This window comes from Cupressus sempervirens, chromosome 4 (genome assembly GCF_028749045.1).
Source record: "Cupressus sempervirens isolate cs-2001-9-10 chromosome 4, ASM2874904v1, whole genome shotgun sequence".
NCBI lineage: Eukaryota > Viridiplantae > Streptophyta > Pinopsida > Cupressales > Cupressaceae > Cupressus > Cupressus sempervirens.
In genome coordinates, this window is record NC_143121.1 from 67781630 (window position 1) to 67799436 (window position 17807).

General features: G+C 31.5%; 2 protein-coding genes across 2 annotated transcripts in view; one reads left to right on the top strand and one right to left on the bottom strand.

Moving 5' to 3' along the window:
- The window catches only part of LOC149559968 (F-box/LRR-repeat protein At3g26922-like), a 180097-nt gene extending 176598 nt beyond the window's left edge, over positions 1-3499 (top strand). The window contains exon 3 of the mRNA XM_089827526.1: positions 3384-3499. Coding sequence (XP_089683652.1) covers positions 3384-3499 — 116 coding nt within the window. The remainder of the gene's footprint in view (positions 1-3383) is intronic.
- Positions 3500-12681: 9182 nt separating this feature from the next.
- Positions 12682-16003, bottom strand: LOC149559969 (F-box/FBD/LRR-repeat protein At1g13570-like). Its single transcript, XM_089827527.1, has 3 exons — positions 15963-16003; positions 13172-13985; positions 12682-12972 (listed from the first exon to the last, which is right to left on the bottom strand). The coding sequence occupies exons 1-3, from the start codon at positions 16001-16003 to the stop codon at positions 12682-12684; spliced, it is 1146 nt and encodes a 381-aa protein (XP_089683653.1).
- Positions 16004-17807: the final 1804 nt, after the last annotated feature.

The window sequence follows — 17807 nt, forward strand, 5'->3', positions numbered from 1 at the left end:
CTACTGTAGTATTTTTTTGACTCTAGTAGGGTAAACGTGATTGATTTACCATCTCCTTCTTTGCAAGGTTCTTATATCAATGAAAGGTAGAACATGACTAGTTCTCCCAAATCTACTTGTTTTTTTCTATAGGGTGAAACTTGACTAGTTCACCCAAAAAAATCTTCCCTTTGTCTTTATAGGGAGCAAAGATGACTAGTTTTCCCTCTTTTAGCATTTTCTTTCTCTCAGCCATTCAACAAATATATTTCTGACTCCTCTTTTTGTTATCTTCAGCAATAACATCTTCTTGCAGTCTTTCACTTTCTCTCAGCCATTCAACACACTTGTCATTGTATTCTTTAAATATTTTCTTCAGCATAATTTTCAATTCAAAAACTTTGTAACACTTCTGTAGCTTCTTTTTCTTCATTTCAGTTTTCTTTCTTTCTTTCTTCTTGTTTCTTTCCATCATATCCTGCTATTGCACTTTTTCTTTTTCCATATTTTCTCTCTTTCGTTCTTTTTATCCATGCTCTTTTACTCATCATTCTTTTCTCCATATTTTATTTTTTTATTTTTTTAATCCGTAGTCCTACATATTTTCACACTTCAACTTGCACTTCTCAAACACAACCAACACTTTTTTATTTCTCCTTTTTGGACACACACAATGGTGCCTTCACATTCTTCATTATTCTCTTTACTTGTCATCTTGTTGCATTGTCTCTTTTACTCTCACTCATCATTTTTCTTCATCATCTTTTGCAGTTCACTTTTCTTTCTTCTTCTTCAACTTTTTTTTTGGTCCACATTGTTCTTTCAAACATATGGAGCTCACTTTTCAAAAGGACTCCTGTTGCCTTTTTATTTGTACATTTACAATTTTTTCATTTCTTACTCAACCATTAGCACACAAACTTCTTTATTTGCTATTGATATATCATCACTTTCTGTTATCTTTTCTCCTTTTAAAACATTTGATCTTCCAATAGTCATGGCAGTCCATCATTTTTATAATTGTTGACATTTTTCTTCACATATGAAAATTTATACATCCTCTTAAACTTTTTTGTAAGCTTTTTCTAGCTACATTCATCAATCCATCCACAATCCATCTTTACACACTCTTCCATCGGTTCTTTCTTCCATTCTCTATTCCAACACATCTTTTCAAAATGATTTCTCAATGCACAAATCTAGCACGGATGCAATTCCCAACACATGTCTTTGATGTGACCTTCTCTATCATAATGAGCACATTTATTTTCTTTCTTTCTTTGTGTTGTTTTTACACACACACACACACACACATCATATTGAACATTATTATCACAATTATCATATCCAAGACCTGCATTCTTTGGTCTCCAAATGGCCTCAATTGGCTCTTTCATTTCATGTTCATTCTTTCCCAATTCTCTTCCTTCATAACCCATCCTTTTCATTATTTTCAAGCCAACACTTATTATCATAACTAATAGAGTTTTCAAATTCCTTGTCATATTCTTGATTACACTTTTCATCATAAATACTTTCAGCTTCAGCATAATTAGACAAATCATTGGTGTCACATGATACATCATACAAAGATGGATTAGACTTCAAATTACTACTCTTTTGTTTTAAATTAAACAATTCAATCTTTAGCATACTATTTTCCTATTCCAATTTCTTCATCTTTTCTTCTAAAACTTTTTTCCTTTTCTCAACATTATCAAACACTTTTAACTTTTCCTCTAATTTTTCTATCTTCTTTTTGACATCATCACATAGCTTTAACATTTCTTCTAATTTTTCATTTATCACTTTAACTTTGATCAATTCTTTTTCCAAGTCTTTAATTTGACACAAATACTCATAATTTTGTTTTCCAACTTCTTTGAAACTTTTTATCAGTTTTGAATTTGACTCTTTAACACTCATCAATTCTTCTTCTAAACTATATTTTTCCTTCTTTACTCTTTTTCCAACTTTTCCCATTGAAACGCAAAAACTTAGACTCACTTTTCCTATCAATTTTTTAGAACAACTCTCTTCTCTTCTTTTCCACAATTACTCAAATCTCTTAAGTGAAAGCAACTAACTCAATACTCTTATCCAATAGTTATTGAATTGGAACACAACTAGAAATTTCTGCTTTTCATAATACAATATTTTCAAATCTTCTGAATCAACAAAACAAGGAAAATGATTATCTCACTTTTTAAAATCAGCAAATGACATTACATAATAACATTATACTTGATATTTCTGCTCTTACAAATTTATCTCTTGATTCTCTTTATGAAATTTCCAATGATCTCCTTCAGCAATGCTTGTTCTTTTTAATTTCCAACAGTAGTAAGAAATCCATTGTTTCTCTTCTCTAACTTTTTAACACGCTTTTTGTTTCTATTTACATAAATCTCAAACTTCCTTTGAACAACAATACTTTTTCAATTAGCTCCATGGATCTGCATTCTTGCCTGCAACAATCTTCATTTCTTACAAACATTCTTCACACTTAATACACTTATTTAAAGAAAACTGAAACTCTCAACTATTCATGATAGAACATTTTTCATTTGTTGTTTTAACCACTCAACATAGAATATTAATAAATAGTTACCAGCTTCACATAAGCTCAAGTATCTTAGCATCTTACTTATTCTTGCAATACCAAACTTTCATCAAACATCATTACATGGGCTTGAATGTTGCAACTATCTCTTCTCATTATTTTCATTATCAGCTCTCCAAGATCTTCAACAATGAGCTCTGCCTCTTTCTCTAATTACTCCAGCAAATTTCAATGATTAGTTTTGCTCACTTTGTTTGAAGCAAATCCTCACGAATACAAACCTTCAACTTGATTCAACATTCAGATATCTTTTGTCATTGGTCTGGATCTACCATTAGCACTAAACTCTCCACCTCTCCAAGATTCTTAACCATCTGCTCTGACTTTTCTTCTACTAGTTTCTTCAACACTCTCCAGCCATTGGCTTTGTAATCTTCAGCTCTCTAGAGTCTTGATCCTTGTGCTCTAATACCATATTAGAAATTTAGAATGCTTTAAAACTATGTTAGACAAAACATAAATGCAGAGGCATAACACAATTCAAAGACATAAAACACATTCTGCTGAAACGGAAACAATTCCATTGAAATAGGGGGAGAGAGAAAGGTATTCAAGTTGTTCATTATATGATTGAACATCCATAACTATATGATTACACATGATTCATCTACATAACTATCTATATCACTATATGCTTCAAGTCCATGCTTTTTAATGGATACATTTGCTATATATAAAAATAGGTCATTTTAAGCTGAGTGCCAAAACTCTATTTCAAATTGAAAAAACATGCGCCTAAATCTGGAATGTTCTTTTTGCTTAACGTTCAAAATTTTCGCAGGGTTAACACGCACCACAATTGTTATTGGAGTCATAATTACTTCGGACAATTGTCCCGCTGAATGTAAGTTTGCTCAGAAACATGACGATCCATGCCAATTTTCGTACAACGTTTGATACAAGAATATGAGTAACCATTTTGTATCGCCATAAAGGGCTCATAACATGAAAATTAAACAGGTAACCATGACTCATGAAAAGTATTGTTCCCTCAACCGTTCACCTCAGAGCCATACAAAAAAACCCTAAATGCCAACTGTGGACACAGTTAACATGCAAAGTACCACTTCTAGTTTTTTGTCAAACTATTTTCAATGTCTCCTTCAACTTCTTTTTTCTATCACCAACTCTAGAGATGTGTGATCTCTTGCATACATATTCATAAAAGGCTCTGTCACCGTTTGAATGGCCAATTAAGAGTTCGCTAAATAATTTATTTTTAAAGAATTCTTAACTAGCTTGCAACTTATTTATGTAATGTAAATGTTTGAAATCAATATATGTAAATAAATCTACAATTTGACTGGTGTAACATAAGAATAATAATAACGAGTTATGCATTAAACCTTAGCACTAGTTTGGGCAGGAACTATAAAGAAATGCTATCTGTTAATACATTTAGGTTGGTTTTCATTATTGAAAATGTATTTAATGTGTGAAATGAGTTTTATATGTAAAGCACACAACCTCACATTTAGCATTCACTTGTTTCCAACTCTTTAATGATAATTTCTAAATTAAAACACTCAAATCTATAATCTGCAATCCCTAGAATCTGTTGGTTTACTCTTCGACTTTGATCTTTTCACCATTGCTGCCGTGTGAAGGATGATGCTTGGTATCTGATTTGCGACTTTCTGAACATGCTCAACACGGGCGAAGAAGAGAAGAGAAGATCAAGCTAATCAAGTGTATTAGTGTTTGTGACAAAAGGGAATAACAAGGAGAACATTGAATATTGAAGGACAAAAATTATTGTATGTGGGCCATTAAAATGAAGAGTTTCTTGAAGAATTTAGATTGTTAGGAGGATATAGAAACTAAGTATGTATGGAGACCTCAATGCACAAAAACTAGCTCTAATGAAAAATGCACTAAAGAATGCTAATACAGAGATCAAAAGGAAAGATAACAGAGCTTTCCCAAACATACATAATGGAGAAGAAGGATCCATCCATCCCAAAATTCCAGCAACCAGTGCAAATCGGGCATGAAAGATGCATGCAACAACTTATCAAGGAGTGGAAAAGGTAAAGAGTGCTTCTCTACAAATTTTGAGAAAAGGATTTGAAAGCTTGCAAATGAAGGATACTAAGATTGTGTATCACATCATGTCTCAAGTCATGGACGTAGTAAATCATCTAAGAGCATATGGTGAAGATGTCATAGATAGAAAATTTGTGGCCAAGAAAATTCTTAGAATTTTTCCAGTCATAAGATACTTTGGTAACTTTGGTTGAAGTGTAAAGATCTTTCTACTTATTCCATAGAAGCGTGAATTAATTCAATGTTGAACCATGAGTCTAGAATACTAAAGAGAAATGAATCTTTGGAGATTGCTGTACAAAAACAAGCCACAATAAATAGAGGAAGAGGTAGAGGTAGTGGGGGAAGAGGAGAAATTTTCAATTTGATAGCAGGAATGGTGCTGAAAATCAAACAGAGAAGCCTGAATTACGGTCACACAATCAACGAAGAAGAGGAAGAAGCGTCATACGAAGAGGCAGATTTGATAAATCATTTGTACAGTGTTATTTTTGCAAAAGATATGGACACTTTTAGAGTGAGTTCTAGAAGAAATAGGAAGACCGAAATGCAGGATGAGTTAATTTTTCCAATGTACAAGAGGAAATTCATTCAATGTTTCTATCACGCTAAGTAGTGAATGATAGAAACAAAAAAGACACATGGTTGTTAAAATCATCTTACTAGATTTGATGAAATATTCAAGACCAAGATAAAGTTCGTAGATGATCACTTGGTTCATGATCTAAGAAGAGGTGTTGTCACTGTCGTAAATAAGAATAAAGAAAAGACAGATATCCATAATGTTTATTGTGTTGAAAGCTTTAGGTATACCCTATTAAATCTAGGCCAAATGAGTGAGAAGGCTTTGAAGTTAATTTCAAACAACCTACTTTCATTATCCTAGACAAACCTCAAGTAAAACAATCATCAGTCATAGTTATAGTTAAAATGACATCAAATAGATTATATCCCTTTAATTTGATAACTTTAAAACAAGCTATTGTTATCCATATTACATCATAAATTCTTATGAACTTGTTGAGTGTGACATCTTAGATACGGTCATCTAGCTTTTAACAATCTAGATATGTTGCAAAAAAGGTCAATAGTCATAGATCTAGCAACAATAAATGTTCACCATAATCCTTGTGAGAGTTGCATAGTTACCAAGCATAAGAGAAGTGTCTTTACTAATGAAACAACTTATAAAGCCAAAAGAATTTCTAGAGCTAGTGCATACTTATCATTGTGGACGATGCTTATTTCTCAGCTTTTATTGAGGATTATAGTAGGATGACATGAGTGTATTTCATCAGAATAAATCAAACACATCTGAGAGATTCAACTAATTTAAAAGAATAATTAAAGTCTTAAGGTCTAATAGAGGAGCTGAATATGATTTCAACCGATTTGCTACATATTCTAGAGAGCGAGGAATTCATAAACAACTTATTGCCTGAAATACCGTGCAACAAATAGGAGTAGGAGAGGGGGGAAATTAAACAATCATGAACATGGAAAGAAGTATTTTGAAAGCTAAAAAAATTACCAAGTGAATATTAGCTAAAGGAAGTGGCATGTTCAATCAACATATTTAATAGATCACGTAAGACACCTATATAAGCATCGAGTGGAGTAAAACTAGATGTCACAAATTTGAGAATCTCTGGAAGTATAGCTTATAGACATGTGCATGAAAAGATAAAGAAAAATCTTGATGATAAAATTGAGAAATGTATATTTGTAGATTATAGTGATGTATCAAAATATTAAAATTTGTATAACCTGATCTCTAAGAAGACAATAGTGACTAGAGATGTAGAGTTTCATGAAGATGATTCATGGTATGAACTAGATAATGGAATATCTCATAGTCACCCTAGTCCACATATGTTGACTAGCCAAGAGAGAGACTACCTAGATTGGAGGTTCCAATATAAACAAGAGAAAATCAAGGACAACACATATAATCCTTCTTCTAGTAGTGATTTAGACCCTACAATAGCACAATTAAGGAACCAAAAGACTTGAACTACAAAATTATATGAACAAAAACATAACAATGGACAAGTATTGTGGCCTTTGATCTCTAGTTAGTCTATATGCTTTGAAGAAACTTTTTCACCAATAGTAAGATTAACACAACTAGAACTATATTAGCAATAGGAAAAAACACCAATGTTGAGTTTGAGTTTACAAGTAGAAATTTTAAATAAAATTCTAAATGAAGAATTATATGTTTATCTACTACCCAGGTTTAAGATCAAATGATAAGAACAAAAGTTCTATAAGCTGAAAAAGGCTCTATATAGACTGAAATAAGAATTGAGGGCTTGGTATAGCAGAATAGATTGCTATCTACTCAACAAAGTCTTAAAACATAGCAATAATGAGCAAACACTATATACCAAAAAAAACTTGAAATTTAAGATCTTCATTGTATGTATTTGTGTTGATGATATATAATATATTGGTAACTTACATCTTAGAGAATTAAAGATTGATATGCAAAGAAAATTTCAAATGACTGATCTTGGTCATATTAAATAATTCATTTGTCTAGAGATTGAACAATTGGGATAAGGTATTTTCATCGGCCAGAAGAGGTATGCACAAGATCTGTTGAAAAAAATGAGAATGAATAATTGCAAGCCAATAGAACACCTATTGTTTTAGGTACAAAAATGATGAAGGAACAATGGTGACTTTTACTTTATTCAAGTGATTAGTAGGAAACCTGATGTACTTGACAATGACATAAGTACACATTCTAGGTTTATAGAATCACCAAATACATCACATTGGAAAGTAGAGAAATAAATACTAATTGTAGGAACAACTCACCATAGTATTTTGTATGCAGATAATGAAGACAACCAAATGAGCATAAATAAATTAATGTAATAATGGCTTTCACAAGTAACCTTAGTACACAAGGACCAATATTGAATGACAAAAAATATTCTACATAGGCCATTAAAATGAAGAGTCGCTTGAATAATTTAGATTGTTAAGAGGCTATAGAAACTAAGTATGAAGATCCCAATGCACAAAAACTAGTTCAAATGAGAAATGTGCAAAAGAATGTTAAGATAGAGAATAGAAAGAAAGATTCAAGAACTTTGTGAAACATGCATATAGAGAAAAAGGATCAATCTTTCCCAAAATTTTAGCAATGACTTATGAAAATTAGACATGGGACATACATACAACAACATATTAAGGAGTATAAAAGGTATGGAATGCTATGCTAAATATTTTAAGAAAATTGTTTGAAAGCTTGAAAATAAAGGATACTAAGACTCTAGATCACTTCATGTCTCAAGCCACAGATGTAGTAAATCGGTTGAGAGCATATGGTAAAGATGTCGCATATAGAATTTTTTTGGAGAAAATCCTTAGAATTATTTCACATTCATATGATACTTTGGTAAATATAGTTGAAGAGTGTAATTATTTTATAGAATAGTTAACTATTTCAATTCTGAACCGTGAGTCTAGAATACAAAATGGAAATTAATCTTTGGTGATTGATCTACAAATACAAGCCACAATCAATAGAAAAAGATGTAGAGGACATATAGGCAGAGGAAGAAGAGGAATACATTCTTTTCAATTTGATAGCAAACATGAACCATAAGGAAGAGAAAGTAGCAATAGATGAATAGGCATATTTGATAAAACAAACACATAAATATTATCATTACAAATGATATAGACATTTTGAGAGTGAGTGTAGGAAAAAACAAGAAGACCAAAATATATGAAGAGCTAATGTGTCTAATATAGATGAGAAAATGCATTCAATGATTCTAGCATGCTTATAAATAGAAGATAACAACAAAGAAAACACATGGTTGTTGGATAGTGCTTGCAACAATCACACGATAGGTAACAAAAATAATTTTACTACCTTTGATGAAATAGTCAAGACCAAGATAAAGTTAGGAGATGATAACTTGGTTCATGCTCTAGGAAGAGGTGTTTTAGCTATTTTAAATAAGAAAAATGAAAATATATATATCCATAATGTTTATTATGGTGAAAGTTTGAAGCATGATCTATTTAATGTAGGCCACATAAGTCAGAATGGGTTTGAAGTTAATTTCAAAGGACCTACCTGCATTATCCTAGACAAACACCCAATAAAATGTTCATAGCTAGAGTTCAAGTGACATGAAATGGATTATATCCCTTTAGTTTAAGGAGTTTCAAACAACCTATTGGTTATGCACATTATATCACAAATTCTAATGGAAGTTGGTTGTGAGTTCTTATGTATGATCATCTAGATTTTAACAATCTAGATATCTTGAAAAAATGGTCAATGGTTGTAAATATACTAAGAAAAATGTTAAATCCTTGTGAGAGTTGTATACTTTCCAAACACAAGAGGAGTTCCTTTTATAATGAACCAACATATAAAGACAAATTATTCTGGAGTTAGTGCATACTAATCATTGTGGGTCATGCAAATAAAGTCTATTGGAGGGAGCTACTATTTCTTAAGTTATATTGATGATTATAGTAAAATGAAATTTGTCAAACACATTTGAGAGATACAAACAATTTAGGGATATGAGCAAAAATCAGAGTGTTAGAAAAATTAAAGTCTTAAAGTCTAATGAAGGAGGTGAATATGATTCCAACAGATTTGGTACATATTGTAGAGAAAAATTATTTCATTGACATTTTACTTCCCAAAAGAATTTCCATAAAAATGGAGTAGTAGAGAGGAAAAACCAAACAATCATAAACATGGCAGGAAGTATGTCAAAACCTAAAAAATTACCAAATGAATATTGGGCAGAGGCAGTTGCATTTCAGAATACATCTTGAATAGATCACCTGAAAAAAGTGTGAAGGATAAGACACCTCTAGAAGCAAGGAGTGGAGTAAAACCATATGTAACAAACTTGAAAATATTTTGTTGTGTATCTTATACATGTTTTCCTGAGGAGCTAAGAAAAAAGATCGATGATAAAAGTTACAAATGTATATTCATAGGTTATAGTGATTCATCAAAGATATACAAGTTATTTAACTCAATCACTAAGAAGAAAATAGTGTGTAGAGATTTAAATTTTTTAATATAAGTCATGGTATGGTTAAGATAATGGAATAGCTCACAATCAGCCTACTCCACATATTTTTGAGTCTACCAAGAGAAAGACTACCTAGATTGGTAAAACAATTAAGGAACCAAAAGACTATCTCTATTAGAAAAATATATGAACAACATAACAATGAACAAGAATTATTTTCATTAATGTCAAGTTAGTCTATATGCTTTGATGAAGCAGTGAAGAAGAAAGAGTGGGTGGAAGCAATGAACAATGAAATTTCACTTGTAGAGGAAAATGGCTCATGGGAGTTAGTAAACTTTTCATAGATAAAACAAAAATAAGAGTTAAATGGGTTTATAAGACAAAATTTAATGGAAAAGACCAAATTAAGAAGCATAAGGAAAGGCTAGTAGCCAAATGTTATGTACAACAACCCATTATAGACTATGAAGAAAAATTTGCACACATAGGAAGATTAAAGACAATTAGAACTATACTGTAAGTACCAAAAAAACATGAATGGCTAGTTTATCACTTAGATGTGAAATTATAATCTTTAAATGGAATTCTAAATGAATAATTATATGTTGATTAAACACAAGCACAAATGGTCTGTAAGTTGAAAAATGCTCTATATAGATTGAAACAAGCACTGAGGGCTTGGTACAATAGAATAGATTCCTATCTACTGAACAAACAATTCAAGTATAACAATAATGAACCAAAATTATATATGCCAAAATAAACTTGCAATGTGAGATCTTAATTGTATGTATTTATGTTGATGATTTACTATATAATGGTAGCTTGCATCCTTAATAAATAAAGATTGATATGGAAAGGGAATTTCAAATGAACAATCTTGGTCACATGAAATAATTCATTGGTATAGAGATTTACCAATTGGAACCAAGTATTTTTCATCAGCCAAAAGAAGTATGCAAAATATGCATTGACAAAATTCAAAATGAATAATTGCAAGCCAATCGACACACCTATTGTTCCAAGTACAAAATTGAGCAAAAGTGATGAAGGTGCAATAATGAATTTCACTTTATACAAGAAATAGTTAGGTAACCTAATGTACTTGACAACAATATAACCATCCTTCAACATTGTATTTTATATATGGGTAAGGAAGCCAACCACCTAATTAGATTTCTTGAGAGTGACTTTGTCAGAAGTGTAGATGAAAAAAGAAGCATCTCTAGTTGTGGATTTTGTTTGGGTACATGTATAGTTTCATGGGCATTCAAGAAGTAACCACTTGTCACCATCTAATCAGTAGAGGTAGAGTGCCTAACAATGCTTTTAGCAATCTATCAGGTAGCATTGATGAAAGAGATTGGTAAGAAAACCAGGAACAAAGAGCAAGTAAATATCCATCTTTTATGACAACAACTCAGCAATTGCACTTTCCAAAAATCTAAGTTTCATCAGAAGAGCAAGCACATTGATACCCATTATCATTTCATCAGAGAGCTTATTAGTAATAGAGATAGAGTCAAAATTAAGGAGGTGTGTTAAATTTATTATTGACTCTACTATTTTTTATAATTGTCTATAAATTATCCTTAAGTGCATATTCAAGTTTTATAAAAGATAGTTCATACATTTAGTAGGTTAGGTGAACATCACTATTTTCCTATGAAAGACTAGCTTTATCAAATAGATATTCCACACCAACAAACCTAAGCTAAACAAGTGACAATTCCTTGCACTACTTCTAACTCCACAAAAATGAAATTCTTTGCACATTAACCATGTAAAACCACTTCCATGAAGGGCCCAACTATGAAGATTAATTAATAGTTCTACTATTATAAGAGCCTCTATGTTGGGATGATTTTTTCTAACTTCTTTTATCAATATGGATGATCAAAGTGCATTAAATTAATAAGTCATATTCATGACATAGTAAATAAATAAATAAACTATAAAAAGTTGTATCCACTAGAGTAAATTTACCTTAAACAAATTCTAAAATTTGTCACAAGACTCTAAATTTTCAAAATTAAGAAAGATAGAGAAATTTTTTCGTGATATGGTAAGTTGTTTCATTTGGGGAGAACATGTGAGATCTTATATTTAAACCTATGAAAAATCCTTGCCCTCCAAAGACAAGATAAGAGTTTAATTAAACTAGGCTATGACAATTTTGAGAGTGTTGTGACATTCTCTAGTCTAGAATATAATATTTTTATCTATGAAAGGGGAAGAGTGATATATTAGAAAAACACAAATGAATGGGATAAACTAGATCCTTACATGGAAATGTCTTTGACAATAGCTTGAATAATGTGACATGAAACCTCCAGCAATAGACATCTGCTTAAAAATTGCCAGCAATCCCTCGGTCCTAGTTTTTCTTAAAATTTCTGAAAAAAAAATTTAAAAAGAATAATTAATACAATTATTAATACATAATAATTCATTAAAAAATATTATTTCCTATCTTTAGAGGGAAGAGACTACTAAAAACAAAAAATCTATCAGTACAAATTATTAATATATTGAAAATTTTCTTTAAATTAATTTTATAGATATAATTTTCAACTTAATAATCACATAACAAATCTCAAATTTATCTACCAAATGATAAAGATGGAATAGATTACAGTTCACTTTAACAAATATGTTAAAGATCTTTGACAAATCAAATAACAGCTTAGAAATAAAAGATAAAAGCCTCACATCAAGTTCATGCAAATCTTTAATAATCTGATTCATGCAAATTGCATGTCTTTTATTATGCTAAAAGGGGACAAATGATAACAAATTATAAGAGAATGTGTTCATTGAAATGAAGTTTTAAACAGATCAAAACTAGTCATCCTCGCCACAAAAGTACATAGGTTTTCACATTGGATCCATCCTTCCAACAGTAATATCAACTAAAAATAATGACTAAGCTCTCTGTTGATAGCCAGATAAATTACATGTTTCTCTTTAGTACAAAATTCATCTCACTTTGAAACAAGTTTCTCATAGATCACAATTCACACATCTCATTTCCTTCATTGCGTTTCGCGATATGAAAATTTTTGTTTCTCCAGATGGGCGCGGATGGTTCGTCAACATGTTAACAAACGTCCGACCTGTAATGCTGTCAAACCCATTATTCCGAGAAACCAATATAGATTTTATAGCAGGAGCTATTTTGAAAAGACAATTTAGCAAAGGAATAGGATCGAAATAGTGGGTTATGTTCAGATGAACCCAATTCAGATTCTCCAGCGGTAAAATTTCCACACCATCGCGCTGAGACAAGTATCTCTGCATTACATAAACAAACGGCACATAGAAAATCAATACTTTAGAAAGTTGGAATCCAAAACAATGAAAGAAATATACTAGATATTCAATTAGAACTTTCCCATGAAAGAATTTTTCTCTTCTATTTACAACTCATAAAAAATTTGGAACCAAATTAAAAAGGTGTATAACAAATAATCTGATAAATACTTACCTCTGCATCAAAGTGCCCTCCTTTGTGATCTACACACAGTTGTCTTAACTCTGGAAACCCTCTGAGAATCAGTGGGTCGCTTGCAAAGAAAAATCCGTTCAAAATGGTAATTTTTCTAAGTGCTCTGAGAGTTGTAAATGCTTTGAGGGATTTATTTGTACATAGACTTGTACATGCTGGCAAAGAGAATTCCATCACATTCTCCTGATGTTTGACACACATATCCACCCTAAGATTCACTAATCGGGGACAATTTGCTATTATTGATTTGAACGTAGTAGACAGATTGAGAGAAGTGAGTTTGTCAGAACAGATCTTTAATCTCTCAATTCCGTAACACGAACGAAGAGTTAGAATTTCCAAATTTGGACATAAATCCAACATCAGATCCACAATCCTTTCACTGAGCCTAATACTACAAAAATCCAATGTTGTCAAATGGGCAAACCCAGCAAAATCCTTTGGTACTTTTGTGAAGTCAAACATACTCAGAGCCAAAGATTTGATCTTTTTACATAAGAAAATGGTTGCTGGAATCTCAAGCTCAGCAAAAAATTGTGGAATACTCGCTTCAATCACAAGATCTTCCACAGACTTTAGAGCAGCCATGTAAATCCAATCAGAAATCACTTCAATTGTAAAGTCTACAACATTGTTAAACTCAAAACATTCAAGACTATGCATGGAGGAGAAAAAATTTCCTGAAAATTTTAGGATTGGTAGTGATGTCCAAAGCAACTTCCATCTTTTTGATATAACAGAGCAACGCACTGCTTCTTTCAGACAAATTTTACTGAGAATGGTCCTTAATATGCAATCAAGCATTGAAGGAGGTGGATAGAGTGGATCAAAGACAAAGAGGAATGCAATGATAAACATTCAAATCAATAAGCAAAACACAAATTCATCAAATTGTGCTACAACACTTCATACTCATTAACATAACTGAAATCTATTACAAATTCATAGAGTGCTACAACATTCTATCCACTCATGATCCATAATGAAAAACCCAAAATGGGCTGTACTGATCCACCATGATCAGATAAACATCTGATACTCAAATCTTTACATAATGCCTCTATTTATAGAGGTTTGAGAACTCTCTCTAAAATACACCAAACATTTTACACATGCTATAATATTAAATATTAACTGTTATTTTGTGGGCTGGATGGCTAAATTGTCTGCAATTTATTGTGGATGGTGCTGGAGAGTTATTTGATTGTGGACAGCTGAGTTGGGTTACCGACAGTAGTCGTTGGATAGAAATTAATTCTTCCAACACTCCCCCTTAATTTTTGTCACTAATGCTACTGCATTAATATTGTTTTCCCTTGTCATAATTACTTTAGGTTTTATGGCTTACCCCTAACCAATGCAATTTTGAAGTGGTTTCAAGCTCACCACGAACTTCTTAAACATTACACAAATGGTTTCAAGATCACTATAAACTTTTCGTTCAAATGGTTTACAAACCAAGCATTCATTGGTTCTACTGACCATGAATCATCACTACAGGAAAACTATCATCACTTTGAGCCTTTCTCTTTTGTACCTGCACGAAACTAATTATTGAGTCCATATAAAAAGAAATCCATCTACCGAGATACATGGGTGCCCAGCCACTGTACTCACCAGTTCTATAGGAATCATTTTCACATACATGGTTCAACAATACATTCAGTCAAACTCTAGGGTGTCGAGTACAACCGATAATGCACCCCTTACAATAGATTATTAACAAGCAATTCTCATTCAATCTTCATCACTTGATTGGGGGATATGAATTCAACAATCTACTATTACATGACCACATTTGAAATTACAAAGCTTTAAACATTTTCTCATCCAGATTCCAACACTTAAACTCCAAATCAGCTCTCACAGAGACCTTTGCACTATGACAACGAGCTTTAGCACACCATTTCACCTTTTATTCAACATGTTACACCTAAGATAACTAACTTAACTTTAACAACTAATGCATAACAACTAACACACATATTTCAAACACAAACATAATAAAAATTTCCATGATCAATATCTTCCATGTCATGTGTATGCATTCTTTGGCACTCCCACTTGCACAAAGATGCTCCACATGTTTCTAACGCACACTTCAACTTTGGCTTCTTTCTTTTCACAGCTTCTTTGTTTCTCATAGCAATCTCTTGACTTGTTCTTTTCTTTATTCTTGCAGAAGATAACTTCAAATGCCATTACCTGTTGGGCTACGATGCTACAACACTCTTCATCGATTTTAAACTTCTCGAGCTCTCCACGATCTCTAGGATCATATTCCATTAGCTCCGATACCACTTGAAAGAGGTGGATAGAGTGGATCAAAGACAAACAGGAATGCAATGATAAACATTCAAATCAATAAGCAAAACACAAATTCATCAAATTGTGCTACAACACTTCATACTCATTAACATAACTGAAATCTATTACAAATCCATAGAATGCTACAACATTCTATCAACTCATGATCCATAATGAGAAACCCAAAATGGGCTGTACTGATCCACCATGATCAGATAAACATCTGATACTCAAATCTTTTTATAATGCCTCTATTTATAGAAGTTTGAGAACTCTCTCTAGAATACACCAAACATTTTACACATGCTATAATATTAAATATTGACTGTTATTTTGTGGGCTGGACAGTGGGCTGGACGGCTAAGTTGTCTGCAATTTATTGTGGACAGTGCTGGAGAGTTATTTGATTGTGGACAGCTGAGTTGGGCTGCCGACAGTAGTCGTTAGATAGAAATTAATTCTTCCGATAGGCATATCGTTTAAACGGGAACCTTTCCTCCTCCGAGCCATCTCTTTTCTTGTGTAGTTCACAGACAACTCTTCCGACTCTTACAATGGTTTAAATAGAAAATGAAAAGTTGAAAACTCAAAGCCGACGCTTCAAGCTTCCAGGTTTAAAAAAAATAAACCCTCCGCGATGTTATCTTTGACAACTCATCTTCTTTTCCACAACTCGTCTTCTTTGACACATTTACCGCGGCTATGTGGGAGTCTATCATTTACGTATTTTCCGCTATGCTTTCAATTTCCCACAGCCTTCCAGTTATTGGGATATTATTGGGACATTTGAAAGCTGAGTTTTAAAATAACACGCCTCTAAGATACATTATTCTAATTTTACTCCAAATTCTTTCTTTTTCCAAACCGTTCTCAAACTTTTTCCACTAAATTTTGTTTCTTTCATACAAAATATTTTTAAAATACTTACTAATGATGGATATCAACTTTCCATAGCCTTGGAATTCTGTGCAATGATGTGTTCCAACAATTATTTACAAAATACTTACTAATAATGGATATCAACTTTTGATTACCTTGAAATTATGTGCAATGATGTGTTCCAACAACTATTTACAAAGTATAGTCTTAGAATTCTGTACAATGATGTGTTCCACAATTATTAACAAAATTCTCCCCGTGGCTTCACATTTTTCATTTGAAATAACATCTTTCCTAAATAAGTATATATTTGATCTTTTATTATAGATATTATGTTAAATTTTAACTCTCCAATTTATATTTTAGGCACATGATATTTATTTATATTTTTAATCTTTTTGAGTCATTCAACTTCACCAGTAGATCAAGGACCATTAACAATTTTTTAAAAATATTTGAAAATAAATAAATAAGTTTAAAATCTTACTTATAAATATTTAAATTAACAAAGATAATATATGAAAATTTCATTCTTTCACTACAATTATCAAATTTATTAAATAATTGATTATTTATTTTTATTGAAAACTAAAATGAACACATTACTTTTTAATATTTTAGGTAATGACCATTGATTTAATGCATATAATAATTATATAATTAAATTTACTATCAAAATTAAAACTAAGCCATTAAGTGACAGTTGTTAAGTTAGAAACTACTTCCTTTCAACAGTTTGAAAATTATTTCTTTTTATTTTCATTTTCATTTTTATTTTGTAAAACATCCTATGAATATCAATAATAAAAGTTCTATTTTTTAAAACTTAGTGCATGAGAACCAATGGCTCAGCAATTTGCAAAATTGTAAATATGCATCTTTTCAGCTTTAAGGGCTAGGGGTGTGTGCTCAAATAGGTCTCAACAAGTAATATACCACACAAATTGTAAATATGAATTTACTCAGCTTTAAGGGCTAAGGGCATGTGCTCAAATAGGGATCAACAAGTAATATACCACACTTCAAAAAGCCATTGTTTGTTAGGGTTACGTTATTCATTTAGAGGGCACTCAAACTCCCATTAGATAGAAGTATGTAGGTCACCTTTCTCATGATTATTCATGGTGGATTATCCTATAAATAAGATAAACAAATAAATTTCGATGAGAGAAATATAAATCTCCTCTAATTGTATGCAAACTAGAATCTAAAAAAGGTTGGATGGAGAATAATTTTGAAATTAATCTAACATATCTCCTTTTCTCAAAATGCACATATCCAATGAGAGTCATGAGACCCCCTTTTATAGAAATCTAGATAAATCGACAATTGAGATTGAGTTTAACAAAGAGTTAAAATTTAATCCTCAATTTAGTTCAAATGAAACCAAATTTTGTTAAGTGGTTTTTATTAGACATTTAAGGAATTAACTCTT